A 20,549-nucleotide genomic window follows, 5' to 3' on the forward strand; every position below is an offset into this window, starting at 1 on the left:
CAAAAATGTCAAATATACCAAATTCACATTATGAGGAATTGCTGAATTGACACACCAAACAAACTGATCACCTCCATTGGGACAAAGTTTTAATTTGTCAGCCACAGGTATCTCTGTCTGGTTCCACATCTGGGCTGATTCTTGGTCCAGATGTGGAAGTAGCATCTGACAGGTTCTGTATAATGTACAGGTAAGACACCAGCTGTGGAACCAGATTCACACTCCACAGATCCATCCATCCACTTTACATTTACATGTGTGTAAAAACAAAACAAAAACAAAGACACATTCAGGACTCAGAGTTGTGTTTATTTAGGTTTTGTGTACTTGTAGAGAAAAATACAACCGCTTTCATATGTATGACTTTTTGTTTTGTGGGATTTGTTTTAATACTACAACTAAATCACAGACTTACATATCTCTATAGAAGTTATCACATGAAAAAGTATCACAATAACCAGCAGTGAAAAACCAACAACAGGGGCCAGCAGTACCTTCTCACCCCGACAACAGCTGGCTCTTACAAATGGCAAATGAAAAAGGTCAATCTTCAGAAGCTATAAGATGTCAACGAATAAAATCTGACATGACACCACCCACAGAGTGGGAAGACAGTATTTCCACTGACAGACAGAAAATTGTAATTGTCAAAATCCTCTGTAAATAAACCTGAAAGCATTTTAAAGGAAACACCATGAGGGGTATATGAGATTTTTCTGTGGTGAAATAACTGTTTAAGCATCTTGAGAAGAATTAAAACTGTGAATAATTTAACATAAACCCCAATTCAACTGCTGACCTTTGATTAAAAAGAGTTCACTTTTTTCTGTTTTTAATTGTTTTCTCAGAATCTGTTCCAGATATCTTAAAGGAATAGTTGAGGTGGGGTGTGTCAGTCGGTGTGTAACCTGCACTGACTATGTATGTCTACCTCAACATAACCCCACATCCACTAACCCCAACTGCCCCTTTAAGTCTAAGCCTACTTCTGTCTTCCGGCCCGTAGATTGAAGGAGATGTGAAACTCAAAACATTGGGAGTGAAATATAATCTAACTGTTGTTCCAGTGTTCCTGCAAACACTGCAGCCGTAATCTGTGATCTCATCCGAGGAGCAAAAAGGCAGTGCACATTTAAAAGCTTCACAGGTGAGGTGGTGGTGCTTTGCATTGTCACTGATTTGTGTGGAAGGGGAGGAAAGTTCTGAGACTGCTGACTAGAATCCACGATGGACGTCTGACAGATCAGGAAAAACTGATCTGAAACTCAGACCCATGATTACGGGTGGTGATGAGGAGGGTGATGACATCAGTCAGTGGGCGGAGCCTCCGGAGGTTCCCGATTCACTGAAGCAAGAAAGGGGAGAACAGTTGGAATTTAAAAAGATAAACAGATGAGGTGCATTGCGGTACATTTTTGTATTACATGTATTTGAATAAAAAAGTAGCAAAAAAGTGACAGTAACAAAAAAGACTAATCTGATTGTGGCAGGTGAGTGTGGGCAGTGTGTATAGGTGTGTGTACGCACCTTCCTCTCGTGCCTTCATGCGGGCGACAAAGTTGTAGCTCTTGTTCCTGCGGTAGTTCTCATACGGGTCATCCAACGACACGCCCACACCTTTGTACTGGTCCCATTTATCCCTGATGTCTCCTCCTTTGATGGGGTCCTGGATGCCTTGTTCTTTGGCCCCCAAGCCCCCTGACCCGCTCCAGCCTGCAGCAGACAGGACAGTTCACAACTCAGGATGGAAAAACACTGTTTCTCCTCATATTGTGACTGGAACACTGAATTTGCAGTTTAAATGAGGACATGAAGAGAAAAGCAGAGCGCGTACCCATCTTCATCAGCAGCTGATGGCCCTTGTTCTCCTCCCCGAGCCGTGTATCTGTAGCAGGTTTGGAGGGAGGACCACCCAGCACTGGTATGGCGCTGTGGAGAGCAGCAGCAGGGTTCATCTACCACAGCTGACAACAAGTCTTTCATGAGGGCGTGTGAGAGCGGTGAGGAGAACTTACGGAGGAGAGGAGCTGCGAGATTTGGCGCCACGGCGTCTCTTTGTGGGCGAGCGTGAACGGGATCTGGATCTGGAGCGAGAGTGACTCCGAGAAGACCTGGACCTGCTCCTGGACCTGATGAGAGGAAGGGTAAATGACGTCAGGCTGAAAAGTGTTCCTCTGGTCAGGGGACACATGTGAGACTTCATTTAAAATAATAAGTGTCGATGGTGACAGGTTCTTCTCCATCAAACTAATCAAATACACAACCCAACAATTCACCACGCTATGAGATAATAATAGGACTTTAGAGTTGTTTTCGAGGCAAATGCAGAGACTGCTTGCCAAAAAACTGCCCCCGACGGGAACGCGCATTAGCGGTTTTGCATGAATTTACCTCGAAAACAACTCTGTCTCATAACGTTCCATTATTATCTCATAACGTGGTGAATGTGCAGGTCACAACTTGTTCACCAGAGCGTTTTGGAGTTATTGGATTGTGTATTTGATGAGTTTGATGAGAGAAACCGAGAAATCCCATTAGCCTCCGTAGCATAGCTCTGAGCAGCTCGCGGCTCTGCTACGCCGTTCTAAAAATAGCTTGCACCTACTCCTAAAACTATAGGGATTATGGCAATGGGCCAATTTGCCAAAATGTTGAACTATCCCTTTAAGTTTACCTTTTAAAAATGGTCTGTATGTAACGTGATACCTAGGAGTTTTATAAGACCAACCTGAACAACCTCAGATCTTTCTCAACACGGCCCCTTTTTGTTCTATTGTTAAAAGATCATTTAACTGAAATCTTGATGTTTGAAACTCTCCAAATCTCTTGTGACAACAAACCTTTACTGATGTGGATAGTTTGACCATATCTCAGAGGCCTTCTAGCTTCGGCTGTGAGCCACTCACCATTTCACAAGAATATTAAAGTTGATGGTCTACTGATTTTAACAAGATAAAAACAACCTCACAGGAATATATTTCAGCTCTTTCTTTGATGTTCATCCCATAACAGCTTCACTTTCCACCACACAATAAAAATAGTTGATCACATCCTGTGTGCAAGAGATCATTAAGATACTGACAAGAACTAATGTTTCTCAAAACTAAATAAATCCTTTGAAGATTTAGGGATACAGAGGGATTCTGATTCGATGCCAGTTTTTTAATTGAATGGATAAATAAAAATGATTCATGGTGCAGCATCCTCACTTTGCTTTTTGTTACTGGGTGCAGCATAGTGGTGTTGTGTGTGTTTGTGTGTGTGTGTCTGCACACCTGGATCGTGAGTAGGAGCGGGAGCGACTGCGGGAGTGGGAGCGAGAGGAGCGGGACCGTGACCTGGACGACTTAGAGGAGCGAGAGCTGGAGCGAGACGACGACCTCCCTCTGCTGCGGGAGTGGCTCCTGGAACGACTTCCTCCACGAGCACTGGAAAGACATCATGGGGGAGAGGGGGGGGGGTGATGTAGACAAAGGGGATCAGGTGTCTTTAATACAAAACAGCAACATCCTCCAGGATGAGAAAATCCTCTGGAGAAGGGGAGGCTCACCTGTTACGTTTCTCCTGTCCCTTTTTCCTCCTGGCTCTCATCTTGGCCCTGAAGAACTCGTAGAGGCCGTTCTGCTCCCAGCCTTCACTGGGGGAGGGGCAAACCACAGACAAATCAACCAACTGCTTTGTCATTCCAGTTGAACTCGGAAGCCGCAATTTCCAACCTCCAAGTCAGAATTTTACATCAGGAACGCCCCCTAAAGTCGGACCTCCAACCCGCAAAGTCGGCATAAGAATTAAAGAGAACCTATCAGGACTTTTCCTGTGGCTTTGCTACATTTTTACCTTAATTAAAAAGCTCAGGAGTAATTGTGATAGTTAACTACATGACTTGTGACTTGTTACAGTGAGAATGGAGGCTCTCTGTCTTCCACCTGGCGTCTCATGGCTGAAAACCAACCTTGCAACATCAAGTGTAGTACCTGGCCGCCGCCCCGGTGTCCCAGCTCTAGTCTCTGCGGCACCGCGACACAAACATGCTCCGTAACCCCTAATCTTTTGTTTATGAGACTTAAGACTACACAGACATACACGTCGTAACATTGTATGTTGTATACATTATCCACCGCTCCATGTATTGATTTTTCGCCAGCTTCGTTGTCAACAAATGCACATGGCCAGGGGGAGGGTTAGCAAAACAGAGGAAAAGTGACCAGACTTGCATAGTTTCTCTTTAATGATGGCTACTCCACAGGTAAACAGTAAGTAAACACTCTGCAATTTTACTGTTTATTTTATTACTATGGTAATTGTCTCACTTTAAAGTCAGACGTGTACCCAGCTCTGTTCAGTTCTTATTCCTGGACATTTTCCTACACTGTATGTGTGAAAACAGCCAATAATGTTGCTAAAGATGGCTAGCAGTGGCTATAATGGCTTGTTACATGTTTTTACTGTAAGTGTGTAAGGGTTTTTAAACGTTAGAAATTGTTAAAATTGAAATCTAACATCTACAAGTAAATAAATGTTGTACTGTCACTATTAATCGTCCACTTTTACGATTTCCTTGTTCGTTTTTCAGCTGGTTGTTCTGAGCTCTGACTTCCAATGTAAATGGAATGCACCGTCAATGACAAAACACATACAGCAGATGGAGAAAGCCTCATTTTTATAACTACAAACTGGAGACCCTTTTTTATTTACCCAAATGATTTATAAGTGTTTACATTTCTTCAGCCATTCCTTCCACTCATCTAACAGCAACTAAAGATTCTGTCTTCTTCTGTGTGATCTGTCTGTTGCAAGTGTGTGTACCTGTTCCTGGGCCGATCATGTGATGGGGGGCTGTAGAAAGCTTCCACTGCAGCAAGCAGCCGGTCACTGGGTGGCATGGGAGGGGGCAGTCGGATGTCTTTAGGGTCCAGCGGTTTATAATCACAATCTTCGAGCTGAGGAACAGACAGCACAGGAAGGAATGTGAGACGTGCATCTTTCTTTTTCTCTTTATGGAAACCTACAGAACTGAGGCAGGTTTAGATATTTGCTGTGTTCACCACAAGCAAACCACATCACTGCCTAAAACATGAGCTCCTTTAGTTTCAATCGTGTTTTTGTGGCCACACAGTATCATATCCTGCCATCTCTTGGGATTGTGCAATACGGTGCAAATGTTGTGTGTTTGTTTTGTTCATTTTTGTTTTATTTCATTATTAACATTATTTATTCTAGCTATTCTCTTTTCTTGTGCTATTTTTACAGTCTCTTTTATCTATTGTTGCACCGTCTGGTTTGGCATTTTAAATTTTTGTTGTACATGTGACAATGACAATAAAAGGATATTCTTTATTCTACAGGTTCCACAGTCAGTCCGTTGTTTCAGACTTATCAGATTCTCTAAAAGTGGGACAAAATCTAGTTTTAAATACTGAATTAAATGAAGAACTCCAGTAGTTTAACTCAAGTTTAAGTGAACAATTTAAACTTGAGTGGTCGGGTCACTCACTTTGACCAGCGGAGCCATGAGTCCAGCTGGGAGGTCAAAGTAGGGAACGTTTGGCACCAGGCTGGGGTCGTCTTGGACCGGATGCTGCTGCTGCTGCTGCTGCTGCTGCTGCTGCCGATGACGCATGTGGGGCGAGTGACCGTTGAAGCCGTGCGGAGGCGGGCCGAAGTCCGGGTGCTGGCCCCCGCCCCAAGGAGGATGTTCAGCCCCCATACCGGGGGGAGGAAGCCTCTGATTGGGGTGGTGGTGGGGAGGAGGACCTGGCATGTCTGAAGAACAGAAGTGAAAATGACTAAAAGCGCAACACACAGGGAGCTACAGGTGTGTGTGTGTTGAGTTTCCGACCTCACCTCTGCACTCGCCTCCAGGGAACTCTCCCTGAGCGTAGTCGAAGCGGTGGGGGGTGTAGGGCGGCCTGTCGTAGTGGTGTCTGGGGGGGAAGTCGTCCTGCATGAAGCGTGGAGGGAAGCGTCCAAAGTTGTGCGGCGGTGGAGGGGGCTGGTTGAAAGGAGGGGGCTGCTGGTGGGGAGGGAAGGGCCCTCTGAAATGGGGAGGTCTCTGTAAAACATTCAGGTTTAGTTTAGTTTTTTTATTTGTTTCATTCATCGAAAAAAGAAAACAGCACGACTAAAAAACAACAACAACACTGCACTGCTGAATTAAAGGGAAAAGGAAAAAGAACAAGAACAGACAACAAATGTTGCATGATTTGGCAGTTTGACTGACAGACGGGCCATCCAACCAAAGTTGTCTGAGACTAATTTGATTGGTCGGCCAGATTTTGGCCCCTGCTCCTTACACAGATGACCACATTTCCTCATTAATATGTCAAATCACTTATGTCATCGATTACTGTCTAATACTTACCAGATATACTCAGATTTTTATAATTTTGCCAAAAATGAGTTGCCTGGGATGGTAACTTTAACACAGAGGGTAGAATAGTGCTGAGAAATCAAAGCAAAGTTGAGAAAGTGAAACCAAATACCTGCATGCGTGGAGGAAATGGAGGCTCCCTCTGACCCCAGGGGGGCTGCTCGGGCTGGTTCCCCCACGGTGGCTGCTGGTCATATGAGTTCCAAGATGGAGGGCCCGGTTCAGATCCACCTGGACCACTCCAAGGGCCTCCTTCCCTGGGGGGACCTCCGCTCCAGTTCCCCGGGTCTCTCTGCTCGTTCCACATCCCCTCATGGCTGTTCCAGGGAGGGCAGGGAGGGGGCGGCTGGTTGGGGTCAAAAGGAGGCTGACGAGGGACAAAATAAATCCACTCAAATAGTACTTGCAGACCCATTAAGAGGCAGAAGACTCACTCACACACACACTGACACACACACACACATCCTTACCGGCTGGTTGGGGTTCCAGGGGCCAATGTGTTGAGGGTCATACCACGCAGGCTTGTTGGTGGGAATATCTGAGGGTCCACTGGGGTTGCTGGAGTCCTGTGGTCTGGAGGAGGCTCCATCAAACTCCCCTGGAGGAGGACCTGACAAGGCAGGCTTCACATCCCCTGCGCACACACACACACACACACACACACACACACACACACATTAGAGCAGAATATAGTGTACATGTATTAGCCCAATACAGAGCAGGTCACACATACAGTCATACACACTCAAAACTTTTTGGTTTTGGTACAGGACGTTCGGTTCGGTACAGGGATGTGCACAGGTGAGTTCCCAGAACCGATGTTGCGTGTGTTTATTGTCCTTATTTTTATAATATTTTATATATAGTTGTGTTTATCTGAGAATATTTTATTTATTAGAAACCTCATTTTATATATATTTTGATCATTTGAGAATAATTTATTTAACTTAATCCGTAGCAGCACTATAAATCAGTATTCTATTTTTTTATTATATTCTCATATTTTGTATAATGTTACAATGATTACGTTTGACTAAAACGTGTAAATTGTTGGTTTACATACGTTCCTAATAAACAAGCAAATTTATGTTTTGCATTTGTTCCCATACTGTACCAAAAATGAACCAAACCATGACCTCAAAACCGAGGTCGTATCGAACCGTGATTTTAGTGTATCATTTAACCCCTAAGTATAAGGCACCTCTGGTTGTATGCAACAGTTTAAAGGGTTATGAATTGAATTAATTCTTCTCACCGGCCTGTGAGGCCATGGGCGGGGCTTTCTCAGGCTCAGCGGGAGTAGGTAGCTGTGCTACAGGGGCAGGCTGCGGTTGTGGTTGTTGTTGTTGTTGTTGTTGTTGTTGTTGTTGTTGTTGTTGCTGCTGTTGCTGCTGCTGCTGCTTCAGGGTGGAAACAAACTCTTCGTGCTGGGTCTTCAGAGCCTGGATCTGCTGCTGGAAGGCCAGCTGGATGGGCTGCACCACCGCAGCATACTCTGTTATCAGAGATGCCTGACGGGAAGAGAGGACAAGGGTGTGTCACGGTGTTCACAGAAGAAAATAAGCTGATGGCAACATCTGGACTGGAAGGACACAGAGCCATGAGTGTTGTTCTCCTCACCTGGTACTGGCCGAGGCCCAGCGCTGGATTCTGGAGCTGCTGAATGGTCTCATCGTCAAAGTAGCCGTTCTTCTCCCACAGCTGCAACAACTGCGAAGAAGGAAGTAGATGAAATATAAGCATGGATATTAGTCTGAAGCTAATATTCTACTGATGTACAGATGATTGACTCTGATCTATAATATCTGAATTTTAACAGGGATCTGATTGGTCAGTAGTTGGGCTGTTGACAGTTTTGATCTGATCTGTTGTTCAGCACAAGTTACCATGGTGATGGGGAACTCCCTAACTGCAGCAGAACCAGAGTCACAGGAGTGAAACGGTTGTTGCTAGATGGCGTACATGAGCTGCAGGAAGTGACGTCCTAGAAAACATGCAATCTTTATTTATTTGTGCCTAAACCCAACCAATGGCGTCACTTACTTTTTGCTTTTCCCCCACTATTTTACACCTGTACATGTCAGTTTTACTAAACTTAACCAGTCAGACGTTCTCGACGAGTTTTGGCAAGATTCTATGTGTCACTTCCTGCAGCTCATGTACGCCATCTAGCCAAGACCGAGTGAAACCCCAGAGTTAAATCTGAAGTTTCCTCAATAACCTTATATCCTGTTCCATTGTAAAGAGCTCAGGTCCTGGTTGGTAATGATTGAAACATCAGAAGGTGTTTACCCTCGTGATCTTCTGCTGCTTCTCCTCCTCCACAGCCAGGAAGCTGGTGCAGTAGATGGGAACCACCACTTTCTGCAACGCCGCCAACAGATCCTTCTGCTGTTTCCGCTGGCTGGAAGGAGACATTCAAACAAACACATCAGGCTTCTCAGTAAATCCTCCCACAAAATGATCGTTTCATAATCAGACCCAGGCTGCAACAAAGACAAATTCTAACTATCAATTGATAATTTGGTCAATAACATGATTCTAATGACTTCAACTGTCATTCAAGAGTCCAAAGACATTCAATTCACAATCACATAAAACAAAGAAACACAGCAACTCATATCTGATTTTAAAAATGAGTTGACTGAAACATTTTTTATTAATAAATGTATACAGGTTGCACTAATATTGTGACTGGTGTTTATACCAGTGTAGGTCTGTGTTCTTGTAGGTGGAATAAAGGCTTTACACAATGCCTTGCAGGCTGATAACATTATGACCAGTAAGCCTTTGCGAGCATGAACTGATGAAGCCTCTTGGATGAGAGGTGAAACGTCTTCCTAGACAAATAACCAAGTCCAGTTGCTACGACTTAAAATTGCTTTGAGATATTATGACCAGTGTGTTTTTATGTGTGTGTGTTCAGATTTGTGTACCAGTGATGGAGAACGTCATTCGTTAAATAGATGAGATGTAGGCGGAGCTCAAAGTGCGCTGCATCAGCCGTGATGCGGTTACGAAGATGTGCTGTCATCAGCTCGCAGTGCTGCGGGGCCTTGGCGTTGTTGAACATCCAGTTCTTACCGGCCTGACAGAAACACAAGGACAGGTGGTAAGACTGTTTGTTTGTGGGATGCACATCTACTATAAGATTTTAAAAAACACTGTGTTATGAGATGGGCTCACAGAGATGGCATCTTTGGTGCAGGTGTCGATGATGGGCTGCAACAGGTTGTCAAACTCTGTGATGTCCAACTGAGTTTCCAGCAGCAGCTTCTGTGTTTGCTGCTCCATGGCCAGAGCGATGGCTGCACTCACCTGCTCCTACAGAGGGACAGAGACTAGAGCATCAGAACGGCTCATCAAAGCTTCCTGCCTGCCCCTGTTCTTCATGATGCTATGTTTACAAATGTTTGTGGCAGCCATTGATGGAGATAATCACCTGGACTGAAATGTAATCAACTTGGCACATCTCATACCTACAAGACTGTCTAGGCTCAAAGGATATACAATAGGTGCAGTGTAGAGGTCTGGTAACCTGTGTTATAAATGCAGGAATGTGCTGTTATTAGGGCTGACCCAAAAAATTAGAATCTTCGAAGCTTCGTTCGTTTCCATGGTAATCGATCATGAAGTCCGTGACAGATTTTATTTTTTATTTTTTGACACCGGTTCTCATCGGCAATTGTTGCATTAAAATTAGTAGGCTAGATATGCAGTGTTTGTTTGCCATTACTTTCATTATTTCCGCTACAACATTTATCTGGCTCACTTCTCTCAAATTTAATCCATTAAAAACATTTGACTTGTAGTAAAAAATTCAAAAAGCGGGCAAATCTCTTTTTTTCTGTACCTGTCTGAGTGTGTGCATGTGCTGCTCCTGCTGCTGCAGGTTCCACTGGCTCTGTGTGACGAGCTCGTCGATGGAGGGCGCAGCAGGCGGAGCGATGGAAGGCGGAGCGATCATCGGCATCGGCGGAGGAGGGATATCGACCAAGTCTTTGGCACCCGGGTTGTACAAATCTGTGGAAACAGCAGCAGGAAAAACAGCAGGAAACATTTAAAGTTTAAAGTAAAGCTTTGGCTGATGCTGAGGGAAAACGTGTTCCACAAACCATATACAAGCCAAATGCTGTGTTGTTTGTTTACACTGGACTGTTCCGAACAAAGTGCCCTTGAAAGGTCAAATAAGATGTAATCGTTTTCATACGGCAAGCAGATGAAATGCTCTAAACAAAGCAAAAGAGTGAACGGAATTTCAAAGACATGCAACCAGCATGAACATCACCACTGTCCTGACCGCTAGCCCTGCGACTACAGCAGAAACATCTGCTGCTGAGAGGAAACAGTTTGGTGTCTCCATGAACCAACGCTCACAGGCACAAGGCTCTGAGGAGCAGAGGTATCAGGTCACTCAGTTTCAGCCAGTCTGCAAGCGAGCATGAAATCACCATTTCCATATTTAGCTGTTCACTAATATTCAAACATATCCTTAAATAGGATTGTCCTGAGTTCATAAAAATCACCTGATCAGGGTATTCTGATTCTGAATAGTATCAGTCATATAAACCTGTCACTCAGTATTTAGAAGGTCCCATGTTTCCTCTTCTATGTTTCATTTGAAGTGTTGATTTGTAAGAAGATATATTTGTTTCCGAACAAAATTAAAAACCTCAACTTAGTTTAACATCTTAAAGGGATAGTTCAACATATTTTGGAAAATTCACCTATTGCCATAATCCCTATTGTTTTAGGAGTAGGTTCATTACCTTTAATTGTCGGTGCAAGCTGTTTTTAGATCGGCGGAGCAGAGACGTGAGCTCTGCATGGCGTGCGGTATTTTCACCTGTCCCTCATTAAACTCATGATCAAATACACAATCCAACAACTCCAACTCCTGGTGGACAAGTTGTGACCTGCACATTCACCACGCTATGAGATAATAACGTAACACTACGAGACAGAGTTGTTTTCGAGGAAAATGCGTAGCTGGAACTACATTCCAGACACGGCTGGTGGGCCGAGTGATTTCAGAAACGCAAGTAGTTCCAAGTATTTGCTTTATGTGTCGTAATGTTACATAACTATACATTATTATTTCATAGTGTGGCGAATGTGCAGGTCACAACAGAGTGTTTCGGAGTTGTTGGATTGTGTATTTAGTTTGATAAGGGAAATGTGAAAGTACCGTGCAGCTTTCAGCTCTGCCCCACTGATCTAAAAACAGCTTGCACCAACAATTAAAGGTAATGAACCTACTCCTAAAACTATAGAGATTATGGCAATATGCCAATTTGCAATATGCAAAATGTTGAACTATCCCTTTAACAACAGATCAGTCAGCCAATTAGAAGAGAGGCAGCTCTGAGCATCTCTTCAGATTGACCGACTACTTTATCATACCATAAACCATAAACCAGAACCTAATCCTGCAAGGTTGGAGGGTGGGTGGAGTTGATTGCAGCTTGGGGCGTGGCCACGGGTGGTGACTGCGTGGCGTGCTACCTCACTGGGTCAGTGTGTTATTCTGACTGTGCATCTGTACCAGGGGCTCTCCAGACAGCAGGATATTCGCAAAACATCCAAATCAAGGTGGACACAGCAGCCCGGCAGCGTGACGGGAGAACCCCGCCTACAAAGACACCATCACCCTCTGTTGCCAGCCTATCACTGTGACACTAGGCCTGAGATGGTGCAATGAAAACTGGATCAGGACATTAACTTTCTAAGAAGTGAGATAGTGATGCAGATACTGGTGTCATGCAGCCTCTTCGACCGCGTTCGACATCTTTAAACTACGACTACAACGGGCTCTTCCTCCGCCTGGTTCCTCGTGTGGAGGACTGAGCACCATCAGGAAGATATGCTTGAGATATCTTCAGTCAAACAACAGTACAGCATAAACTCAAAAAAACAACAAACATACAGTACCAACATGAAAAATGCAACTGAAAAGCTTTCAGGCAAATGTGCAAAAAACAAAATGTGACGTTCCAACTGATATTTTCAATTAATCTGACAGATCCGGCTCCAAATAAATACCTTCAGATTTATATTCCTCCCCATCGTGGGTAGAGGGATCTAAGTGGAGAAAAGCAAACTTTAATGCATTTTAGTGAAATTACATGTTACAAGAACTCCATGCAAACCTGCACATCACTGTGCTTTGAAACCAGGCTGTCGATCACATGACCGTGATCCGGTGATCACAACCTGCCTGTGGAGGGAGTAAGAAGCTCTGGGGACCTTTACAAAAGTAACATGAGGTATTAACCCTCACCAAAAATACAGAGGAAATACAGGGAAATAGTATCTGTTCCTTTCTACTGTAAATCTATATGGTGTGCATCCATTTTCTTGTTTCCTCACCTTCTCACTGTCCTGTATCATCTTTCCATATCTTCTTCCTAATATGTGTAATGCATTAATTGTCTCTTTTCACCTCAACAACATTCTATATCTTTCCTTTCCTTTCCTTTCTGAGTATTGGCCTTTTTACGATAAAAAGTGTGTCGTGCTGCTTGAACGGAGGCAGTGGAGGCAGGTCTGAGAAGATAATCAAGAAGGTTGTAGAGATGTTGTACTAAACTTAAATCATTTCACAGCTTTGTTAGTATGAGCTATGTTGAATCATCCATTAATGTGTCCGCTGGTCCTGTAGGAAGCTACTGTACTGCTCTGAGACACTGATAAAGGTTAAAATGGAAACATATTTCAGTATAAATATTACACACAGTTGTTACCATTGATCATCATGGGAAATGTCATCTCCCTGGCTAATAAGTGTGATGAAGTGGAGGCATTTGTGAAGAACCAGCAGCATTATGAGGAGTGTGGTCTCATGTGTCCCACTGCAGACTGTTTACACAGCTTCACTGCAGTACAAGTGGACAGACCCAGGACCAGAGGAAAGAAGAACGATGGAGGACTGGTTCTGCTTCTGAACAACAGGTGGAGCGATCAGAGTGAAGGAGAAGATGTCGACCTGTTGAAGGTCAGTCTCAGACCTTTCTCTGTACTGAAGGATTTTTCTCACATCATACATGTGGTTACATTCAACCACGAGCGAAGCCCGGTGCATTCACTGCATTTATCTGGGAATTGTAACCATGTCACTGTCACTCAGTAATACTGACTGTGCCACTATGAAAATAAGACCCTTGATCTGGTGCACGCAAATGTCAAGGAGGTCTTCACTGCTTTCACTCTACCACTACCACATATTAGATCAAATGATAATCCGGTTTTTCTTCAGCCTTCCTAGTTCCTGGATGAGCAGGTAACTACCTGCTCATCCAGGAACTGGAGCCCAGAGAGTCTCTGTAGACTGGAACATGCTGCTGGACCCAGGAAAACAGCAGGAACACTACTGCACCACATACTACATTAACCTCTGTGTTAGTGCTGTCAATCCTCCCCCCAAATCACATTCAAGTTTCTAATGCTTCTTATGTTAAATATTCAAATTTTTAATGGTTTAAGAAAAAAAAATGTTGTCACCTATACCATCTTATCATTAAATTCCAACCAAATCTGTTATGCAACATTTGCAATATACACAGCTCCACTACTTCCTGAACTTAATGCTGCTCCTTTGTTTCCTGTCTTACATTATTGGACAAACTGATTAATCCAGGTGTGTCTGAGTAGTCACAATGATCAGACACACCTGGATTAATCAGGTTGTCCAATAATGTAAGACAGGAAATAAAGGAGCAGCATTAAGTTCAGGAAGTAGTGGAGCTGTGCATAGAGCCCATTAAGTTTTACCAACTCAATATAAAACTTCAAGAAGGGAAATCTAAATATTATAAGTAGTGGTGCAACGGATCACAGTCGATCCATGATCGGCACGCAAGTGGTTCGTGGACCAATCAATAATAATTAAAAAAAAGGTAGGTGCACCGCCCAGGCCGAATAAACAGGCAATTATAAAACACTCAGGTCATAAACATTGAAGCTGCAGCTCCACGTCGTGCACAACAACAAAATTGTTTGTTTTATCAACATGTTTACTACCCCCGAATGTCGTGACACAGTGTTCATTTGTGTTGTTGCAGAAGGAACATGTTTGAACGTCAGTTTCCACCTTCCAATGTTCTCATTTTTTTAATGAATTTGAATTCTGTTCAAATAGCGAAGTTGGTTCTGACAGCCCTACTCTGTATGGGCACTGTGTTACCAGCAAGGACTGTACTCCAAACAAAAACATCTGGATCCCCAGTGACACCAAGATCCTCCTCAGGCAGAAAAAGGAGGCCTTCGGGGATGGAGACAGGGGGAAGCTCAAGTAGTGAGATTAAACCAAGTGAAGGAGGACTATAAAAGCAGCACCAGAGAGGTGTGGAAGGAGGTGAGGACCAGATGGAAATAAAGACAATGGCCAGCTAACATGAGGTCAACCTTCAACCTTTTCTACTACAGGTTTGTCTCCCACTGCTTCAGGTGCAGCTCATCCTGTGGCTTCACACAACAGCTCTTCCTCTCTCTAGTCTCTGGTTTACAGTGGAGGAGGTTAGGGAGGAGATCAAGAGGCTTCATCCTGGAGAAGCAACAGACCCTGATGATGATGTATCTGAGGCTGTTAAAGGACTGAGCCTCTGCAGAGGAGTTTCAACTTCAGCCTACAACCCCAGAGGGTCCATCATGTCTCCTCCTGGTACCTAAAGTAGGAACCAGCTGAGACCAGTGGCTCTCAATCCAACCCACCATTCACAGGGTGTCAGTTCTTACACACTGGGCCAGTATATAGGACTGTCAGTCAGAACTATTTTGTCAGATGTGCTGCCCAACCACATCATTAATAAAACAACGCCCACACCACTCACACAAGCACTGTGCTGTTGGGTTTTAGGGTTTTTTCATTGTTTTGTGTCAGTGGAGATTAGAAAAGCAATGAAAAGAAGTGCACTTATGGTTAATTAGGGCTTTAAATATGCAAACTGTGTCCAAAATCAACAATCAAGCCGGAGTACCTGGGGAGAACCCACACAGCCACAGGGACAACATGCCAGCTGAAACTAGTGCTGCACAATTCATCAAATTGCTCAAATTGCTTAATTACACTTGTGCTGTTTGTTTGTTTCTGATTTAATTAAACTTTAGAAAAGCAATCCTTTTTCACTCCATGCCACATAATCAAGATGACTGATCAGTATTTCAACAGTGAGGATTCTGCAGTGGACAGATTTTCCGGTGTGGAGAATAGGTGTACATACACATATGTCACCTAGTAGGTTGACATGGTGCTGGTGTTGAAGAAACAAGTGAAATCATGCAACCTAGAGTTTGGATCCACGCCCAGCAGGATTGAGCTGAAATACCCTGTGTAAACTAATTTAACTAATAACATCACACAGCAAACTCACAAACCTTCACCAGCATCTCAACCAGCACCCAGAGAACAACAGGAAAATCCAAAAAGCCTACAATCCATATCCTCCAATCCACAATATGATTTGCAATTATATAACATTATGGATACAATACAACAATGAATAGATGTTGCACGTGACTGTCCTCAAGTGTCTACGCTACACATTGTTTCTCTGGCATTACTGACTGGCTGAACACAGGTATGAGCTCTCTAACCCAGTGCTGCATGCAGATGTTGCACAGACTCCTTTCTCCTTTTAACATCAACTGCTATTTCTGCTTTTGAACTTTAAGCAATTCCTTTTTAACTGCACAGGTTCAGTCCTCACTTCCAGTAAATCTTTAACACTCAAGAATGCATGATAGGAAATAGAATACTTATCACCCTGTACACTAATACAAAAAGACCAGAAGAGCTTAAAACTGAGATATTTTCCACCACAGCTAACAAAGAGGAGCCACCCAGTCAACTTTCAAGGGCCTTAGCCCCTCTCACCAGGTCTGTTTCTATCCAGTCCACACTTTTAACACCTGGCAAAGTACTTTATCAAATTGATACATAAATGTACTTCTTTCTAATAAAAAACAGAATGGGCAAATTGTAAAAAATATTGGCCATCACTAAATGTTAGGGCCCTATGATGAAAGGAACATATGTCTGGGGAAAATTGCAGAGGGAAGCAAATCCTGGTTGACTTCTATGTGTCAGCTGAACTTTTTATTTCCAAAAAATAAAACAAAATTTGGGAAAAAATAAAAACAGACTTTATAGGGCCCTAAATGTACATGATTGGTTGATCAGAATTAATGTTTCCAGTCACCATTACACCAATCAACCGTGGTGAATCCCGTGTCTGTGGCTCAGATAAGCACTGTGTGCTGCGTAGTGTAGCCCTGCCACCCACACTCTTCAATGTGCCAACAGACCATAGGACACCAAAACAAAACATATCGGCAATATGGAACTTTAACCAAGTGCATGAGACAGATACTATGTATCAGTTCATAGATACCGACTGGAGTTGTAACTGTAGGTACTGGTAATGCTTTCAAGCTTTGATCAGAACATATCAAGGTTCCTCACTCTGTCCTATGATCTGTCACAACTTGTTTCAAGCACAATGAGGTCCATGTCCAGGACTAGGTTGGGATTGGTCAGTAAATCACACAATGCTGTAATATGCAACCTAAAAGAGGGACAGTAAAAAACCACTCTGGACCAGTAAAGAAAAAAAAGTAATTGGATTTTTGGACAGTACAGTGCCCCACCTGGATATTTTTCCTGATTTTTCCAATCTCCATTCAACTAAGCAGTAGCCCAGATGTTTGCACCAGGGGTGCATATTTGCACACTGGTCAAAGCAATTGAGCTGCTGGTCTTTAACAGTGTAACTTTGTATCCTATGTGGTTGTTTGTCTTCCTGACAAACTTGTCCATGTGTGTGTGTTGGCCTGCTTCATTAATTTGTTTAGACTAAGCCAATAAAAACCAGCACCTCACCCCCAGTCCTACTGGTCTTAAATGTTAAAAGAGATGAGCATTCCACCATTATACAAATATAATATTATGGTGGACTGCCCCTTTAACTACATACGCTGCTGTTGCTCCATAGCGAGCTTGCACTTGTAGTAGCCGAAGTAATCTCCCCCAAAGAGGAAGGAGAACTTTGGGTTGTCCTTCTGCTTCTCCATCGTCATCTTCTCAAACTCCGGCCCATTTCGAGCAACAAACTGGGCCAGTTTGTCGATCACATTCCTCAGTTCTTGATCTGAAGCAGGGAAGAAAAGAAAGACAGAGGGTTACAGTGACCTGCACAGACAATTGCTAATTCTGATCTCTGCTGTCAACAAAAAATAAAAATCTCTGTATTTAATTCCATGCTTTTAATCTTACAGACATTGGTGTTTCTAAAGATACTCAATCACATGTGTAACATTATTTTAACGGGATCTGAGTTTCTTTTCATACACAGATAATGGTTACGCAGCATCCACCGTTTCTGCACTGGTAGTCATAGTTGGTTTATTTCAGTCCTTGTTAATAAAACATGAGTAAACATGCAGTTGAGGCATTTTCAAGAAAACAGCACTGAAAAATGTGTAGGCTAAAGCCAAAGCTTATTTTGCCAACCCGATTTAAAAATGACAATAATTGTCAGAAGCGAAATAGATTATCTGAAAACTGTGAGTGAATTAACAAATCTAGGCCTGAAACAAACGAAAGACTCAGGTAGTAATAGTATCAGTGACCACATGGATACATATAGTACGCATTAACACATACCGGTACACACATACATTACATCACTCAATGTGTTAACTTATTTGACAATACTGACTGTACACGGTGATGGTCACCGGTGTCAATCAATACAAACGACTGACTTCGATACTGACAGCTCGACTGATGCTGTTTCCATTCGGGAATTTGATGTTACCAACACATGCTAAGGCAAAGTGCACCAGAAAAATGTCGCTAACTAACTTTAAAGTTTGATAACTTAAAGAAACCAGCCACCAGTCCGCCGGCTGTTACCGTGCTGTCCACAGTTTATCACTCAGACCGTTTGGAGCAAAGGTGTACACAGAAAACTGTTAGATAAACATTTAGCGACTGACGTTACTAGCCTTAGCCGAAATGCTAAATACAGCAGCATATTATACAGGTTGTGTTGCACAGCAGTTAGCTCCCTGTAGCATGTGTGCTAGCTAACGCTCAATGAAAACCGCGGCTCGCTGCACCGCACTGCTCACCTTCAGGGGGAGTGGGGATATCCATGTTTGTTTAGAGGCGCAGAGACCCCGCTGAAACTAAATACGCAGTCCAGAAATTAGCCGAATCGTCATGTATTCCACCAAATGATTTATTAAATTGACACAAAACACTTGCATTGCCACTGTTGCTTACACCGGAAGAACTAGTCCACAGAAACAGCGCCACGAAAAGTAAGTGTGTGACTTCCCCACAGCGACGCCTGTGGCGAGGAGGAGGATTGCAGCACCACGGCGCCTGCTGCTGCTATCCCGTGAATATTTTCCTTCTTGTCTCATCGCTGCGATGTTTAGGTATTATTTTTACGATTCTATTATTTTATTTTATCAAATGCGCTTTGCCTTTATTTCAGTCACAATAAGAGACTGGGAGGAAAAGCTTGACATAATAAAGCGAAGAGCCAACTGCATGGCTTTGGAGGAAAGTTCCCTACTGAATTCCTCATTAGATGTCTCACTATAAAACTGAGCCAGCCAGCTGATAACCGCCTTCCTAGTAGTCACAACAGACAGTGTTGAGTTACACCAGCTGACCAAAAGTTAATTTTGCAACATTGAACTCGACACATAGCACAGGCCTGACGATGCCCTGCAGCGCCCTTGAAGTGGAGAGAGGTTACATTAGGGGTGATCATGTTGTTTACAAGGTTTTTTGTCAGTTTTTTCTCACACTGTACCCTATACCTCCCAGTAGTCTGTATGAGGAGATGCGCCTCACACTGTCACACTTTCAAAATTGAAGTAGGCAGGTATAATGGTGTGCCTGAACTAGAGCAGCGTAGCCTATAAGTGACCTGAATTTCACTTTCTGTTTCATTGCCCTCTGTGTTAGGGAGAAATTCTGAGGTGATTGCAGGAAGAAGAGCTCCCTAACTACTGGGTAAGAGTATAAGATAGTGCTCTTCACTGTGAGAGTTTATTGTGTTGGTAATTCTGCTAAGACTTCTTATTTACAAGATAGAGTTGATTATTGGTTGATTATAATTTTGATATTGACAAGTGGAAAATGAAAAGGTCATAGGCATCTTCCTTATAAGGTGAAAGATTCAATGTGACCAATAAAAGCAAGATGAGGACATCCTGTAAACACCGTGTAACTGTACAATATGAATATTCAAGAGAGCAATCAATGGCAGCCTTAGTTTTTGTTACTTTTACTTTTTACCACCAGAAAAAACTCTAGACCCGCCCCCTGATATACATTATTATTTCATAGCGAGGCGAATGTGTAGGTCACAACTTGTCCACGAGAGCGTTTTGGAGTTATATTGGATTGTGTATTTACTGTAGTTTGATGAGGGAAACGTGGGAATACCGTGCGCCTCCGTTGCGTTAGCTGAGCAGCTCGCGTCTCTGCCCCGCAGATCTAAAAACAGCTTGCACCGACACCTACTCCTAAAACCATAGGGATTATGGCAATAGGCGAATTTGCCAAAATTTTGAAATATCCCTTTTAAAGCAGAAGTAAGCGGAATATTTGTGTTAATATAAGTCTTAAGTAGTTATATCTTCTGACAGCAATCACTTACATAGAGTGTTTGGTCCGAAACACGGGTCTGTCAGTCACTCTGCTCTGCTGTAGCCTATGCCGAGGATAAAACTTCTTGTATACTTCCTTGTATCCTACAAGCTTTATCCAATGAGGAGAGAGAACGGCATGAAGGGCTGTGTGTGCAGCCAAGGGATGCGCGTGAATGTGGTGACGTAGGGACGAGGACCAATAGATCCATGACGAGGGCGAACTAACTAACGATGCTAACTCCATCGGCTGACGAGAAACGACCGGATCGCTTACTTCTGCTTTACGTAAGATAAAGATGATGGGAGAGCAACAATAGTTTCTCTCTCACACACAAAGCGTTATCACCTAGCTGTGTCTGGAAACCACCAAAGAGTGAGATTTAAGACGCAAAAGGAAGGAACATGGCCTTGGGATGTTCCTGGGAGAGAATTTGGGGCGGATAACTAGCAGTATATCTCAGAAAGGGTCATCTAATTCTTAGCTTTGAAATTCTTCTCTTACACTTCAATG

General features: G+C 43.3%; 1 protein-coding gene across 2 annotated transcripts; it reads right to left on the reverse strand.

Moving 5' to 3' along the window:
• Positions 1 to 624: 624 nt before the first annotated feature.
• cherp (calcium homeostasis endoplasmic reticulum protein) lies at positions 625 to 18,668 on the reverse strand. 2 transcript variants are annotated; one of them, XM_085773513.1, is made up of 20 exons: positions 18,500 to 18,668; positions 17,341 to 17,514; positions 12,413 to 12,451; positions 10,224 to 10,393; positions 9,557 to 9,694; positions 9,307 to 9,458; positions 8,663 to 8,774; positions 7,991 to 8,080; positions 7,626 to 7,881; positions 6,841 to 7,004; positions 6,483 to 6,737; positions 5,845 to 6,052; positions 5,495 to 5,763; positions 4,807 to 4,940; positions 3,551 to 3,637; positions 3,276 to 3,428; positions 2,016 to 2,129; positions 1,835 to 1,929; positions 1,528 to 1,713; positions 625 to 1,345 (listed from the first exon to the last, which is right to left on the reverse strand). In XM_085773513.1, exons 1-20 carry the CDS (start codon positions 18,522 to 18,524, stop codon positions 1,308 to 1,310), a joined length of 2,859 nt encoding a protein of 952 aa, XP_085629639.1. In that variant the 5' UTR covers positions 18,525 to 18,668; the 3' UTR covers positions 625 to 1,307. The 2 variants fall into 2 exon arrangements, with proteins under 2 accessions (XP_085629639.1, XP_085629640.1); XM_085773514.1 differs by lacking the exon at positions 12,413 to 12,451.
• Between the last annotated feature and the right edge of the window lie 1,881 nt (positions 18,669 to 20,549).

This window comes from Trachurus japonicus, chromosome 4, assembly GCF_045865225.1.
Source record: "Trachurus japonicus isolate A0001 chromosome 4, Traja_1.0".
Taxonomy (NCBI): domain Eukaryota; kingdom Metazoa; phylum Chordata; class Actinopteri; order Carangiformes; family Carangidae; genus Trachurus; species Trachurus japonicus.

Bases quoted from the DNA above. Each gene is read 5' to 3' on its own strand.
- cherp (XM_085773513.1), bottom strand. From the start codon at position 18,524: ATGGATATCCCCACTCCCCCTGAAG. The intron at 10,394-12,412 runs GTATTTATTTGG...CTGTTTCCACAG, and splicing joins GGAGGAATATAAATCTGAAG to ATTTGTACAACCCGGGTGCC. The intron at 7,005-7,625 runs GTGAGAAGAATT...GTGTGTGCGCAG, and splicing joins GCCCATGGCCTCACAGGCCG to GGGATGTGAAGCCTGCCTTG.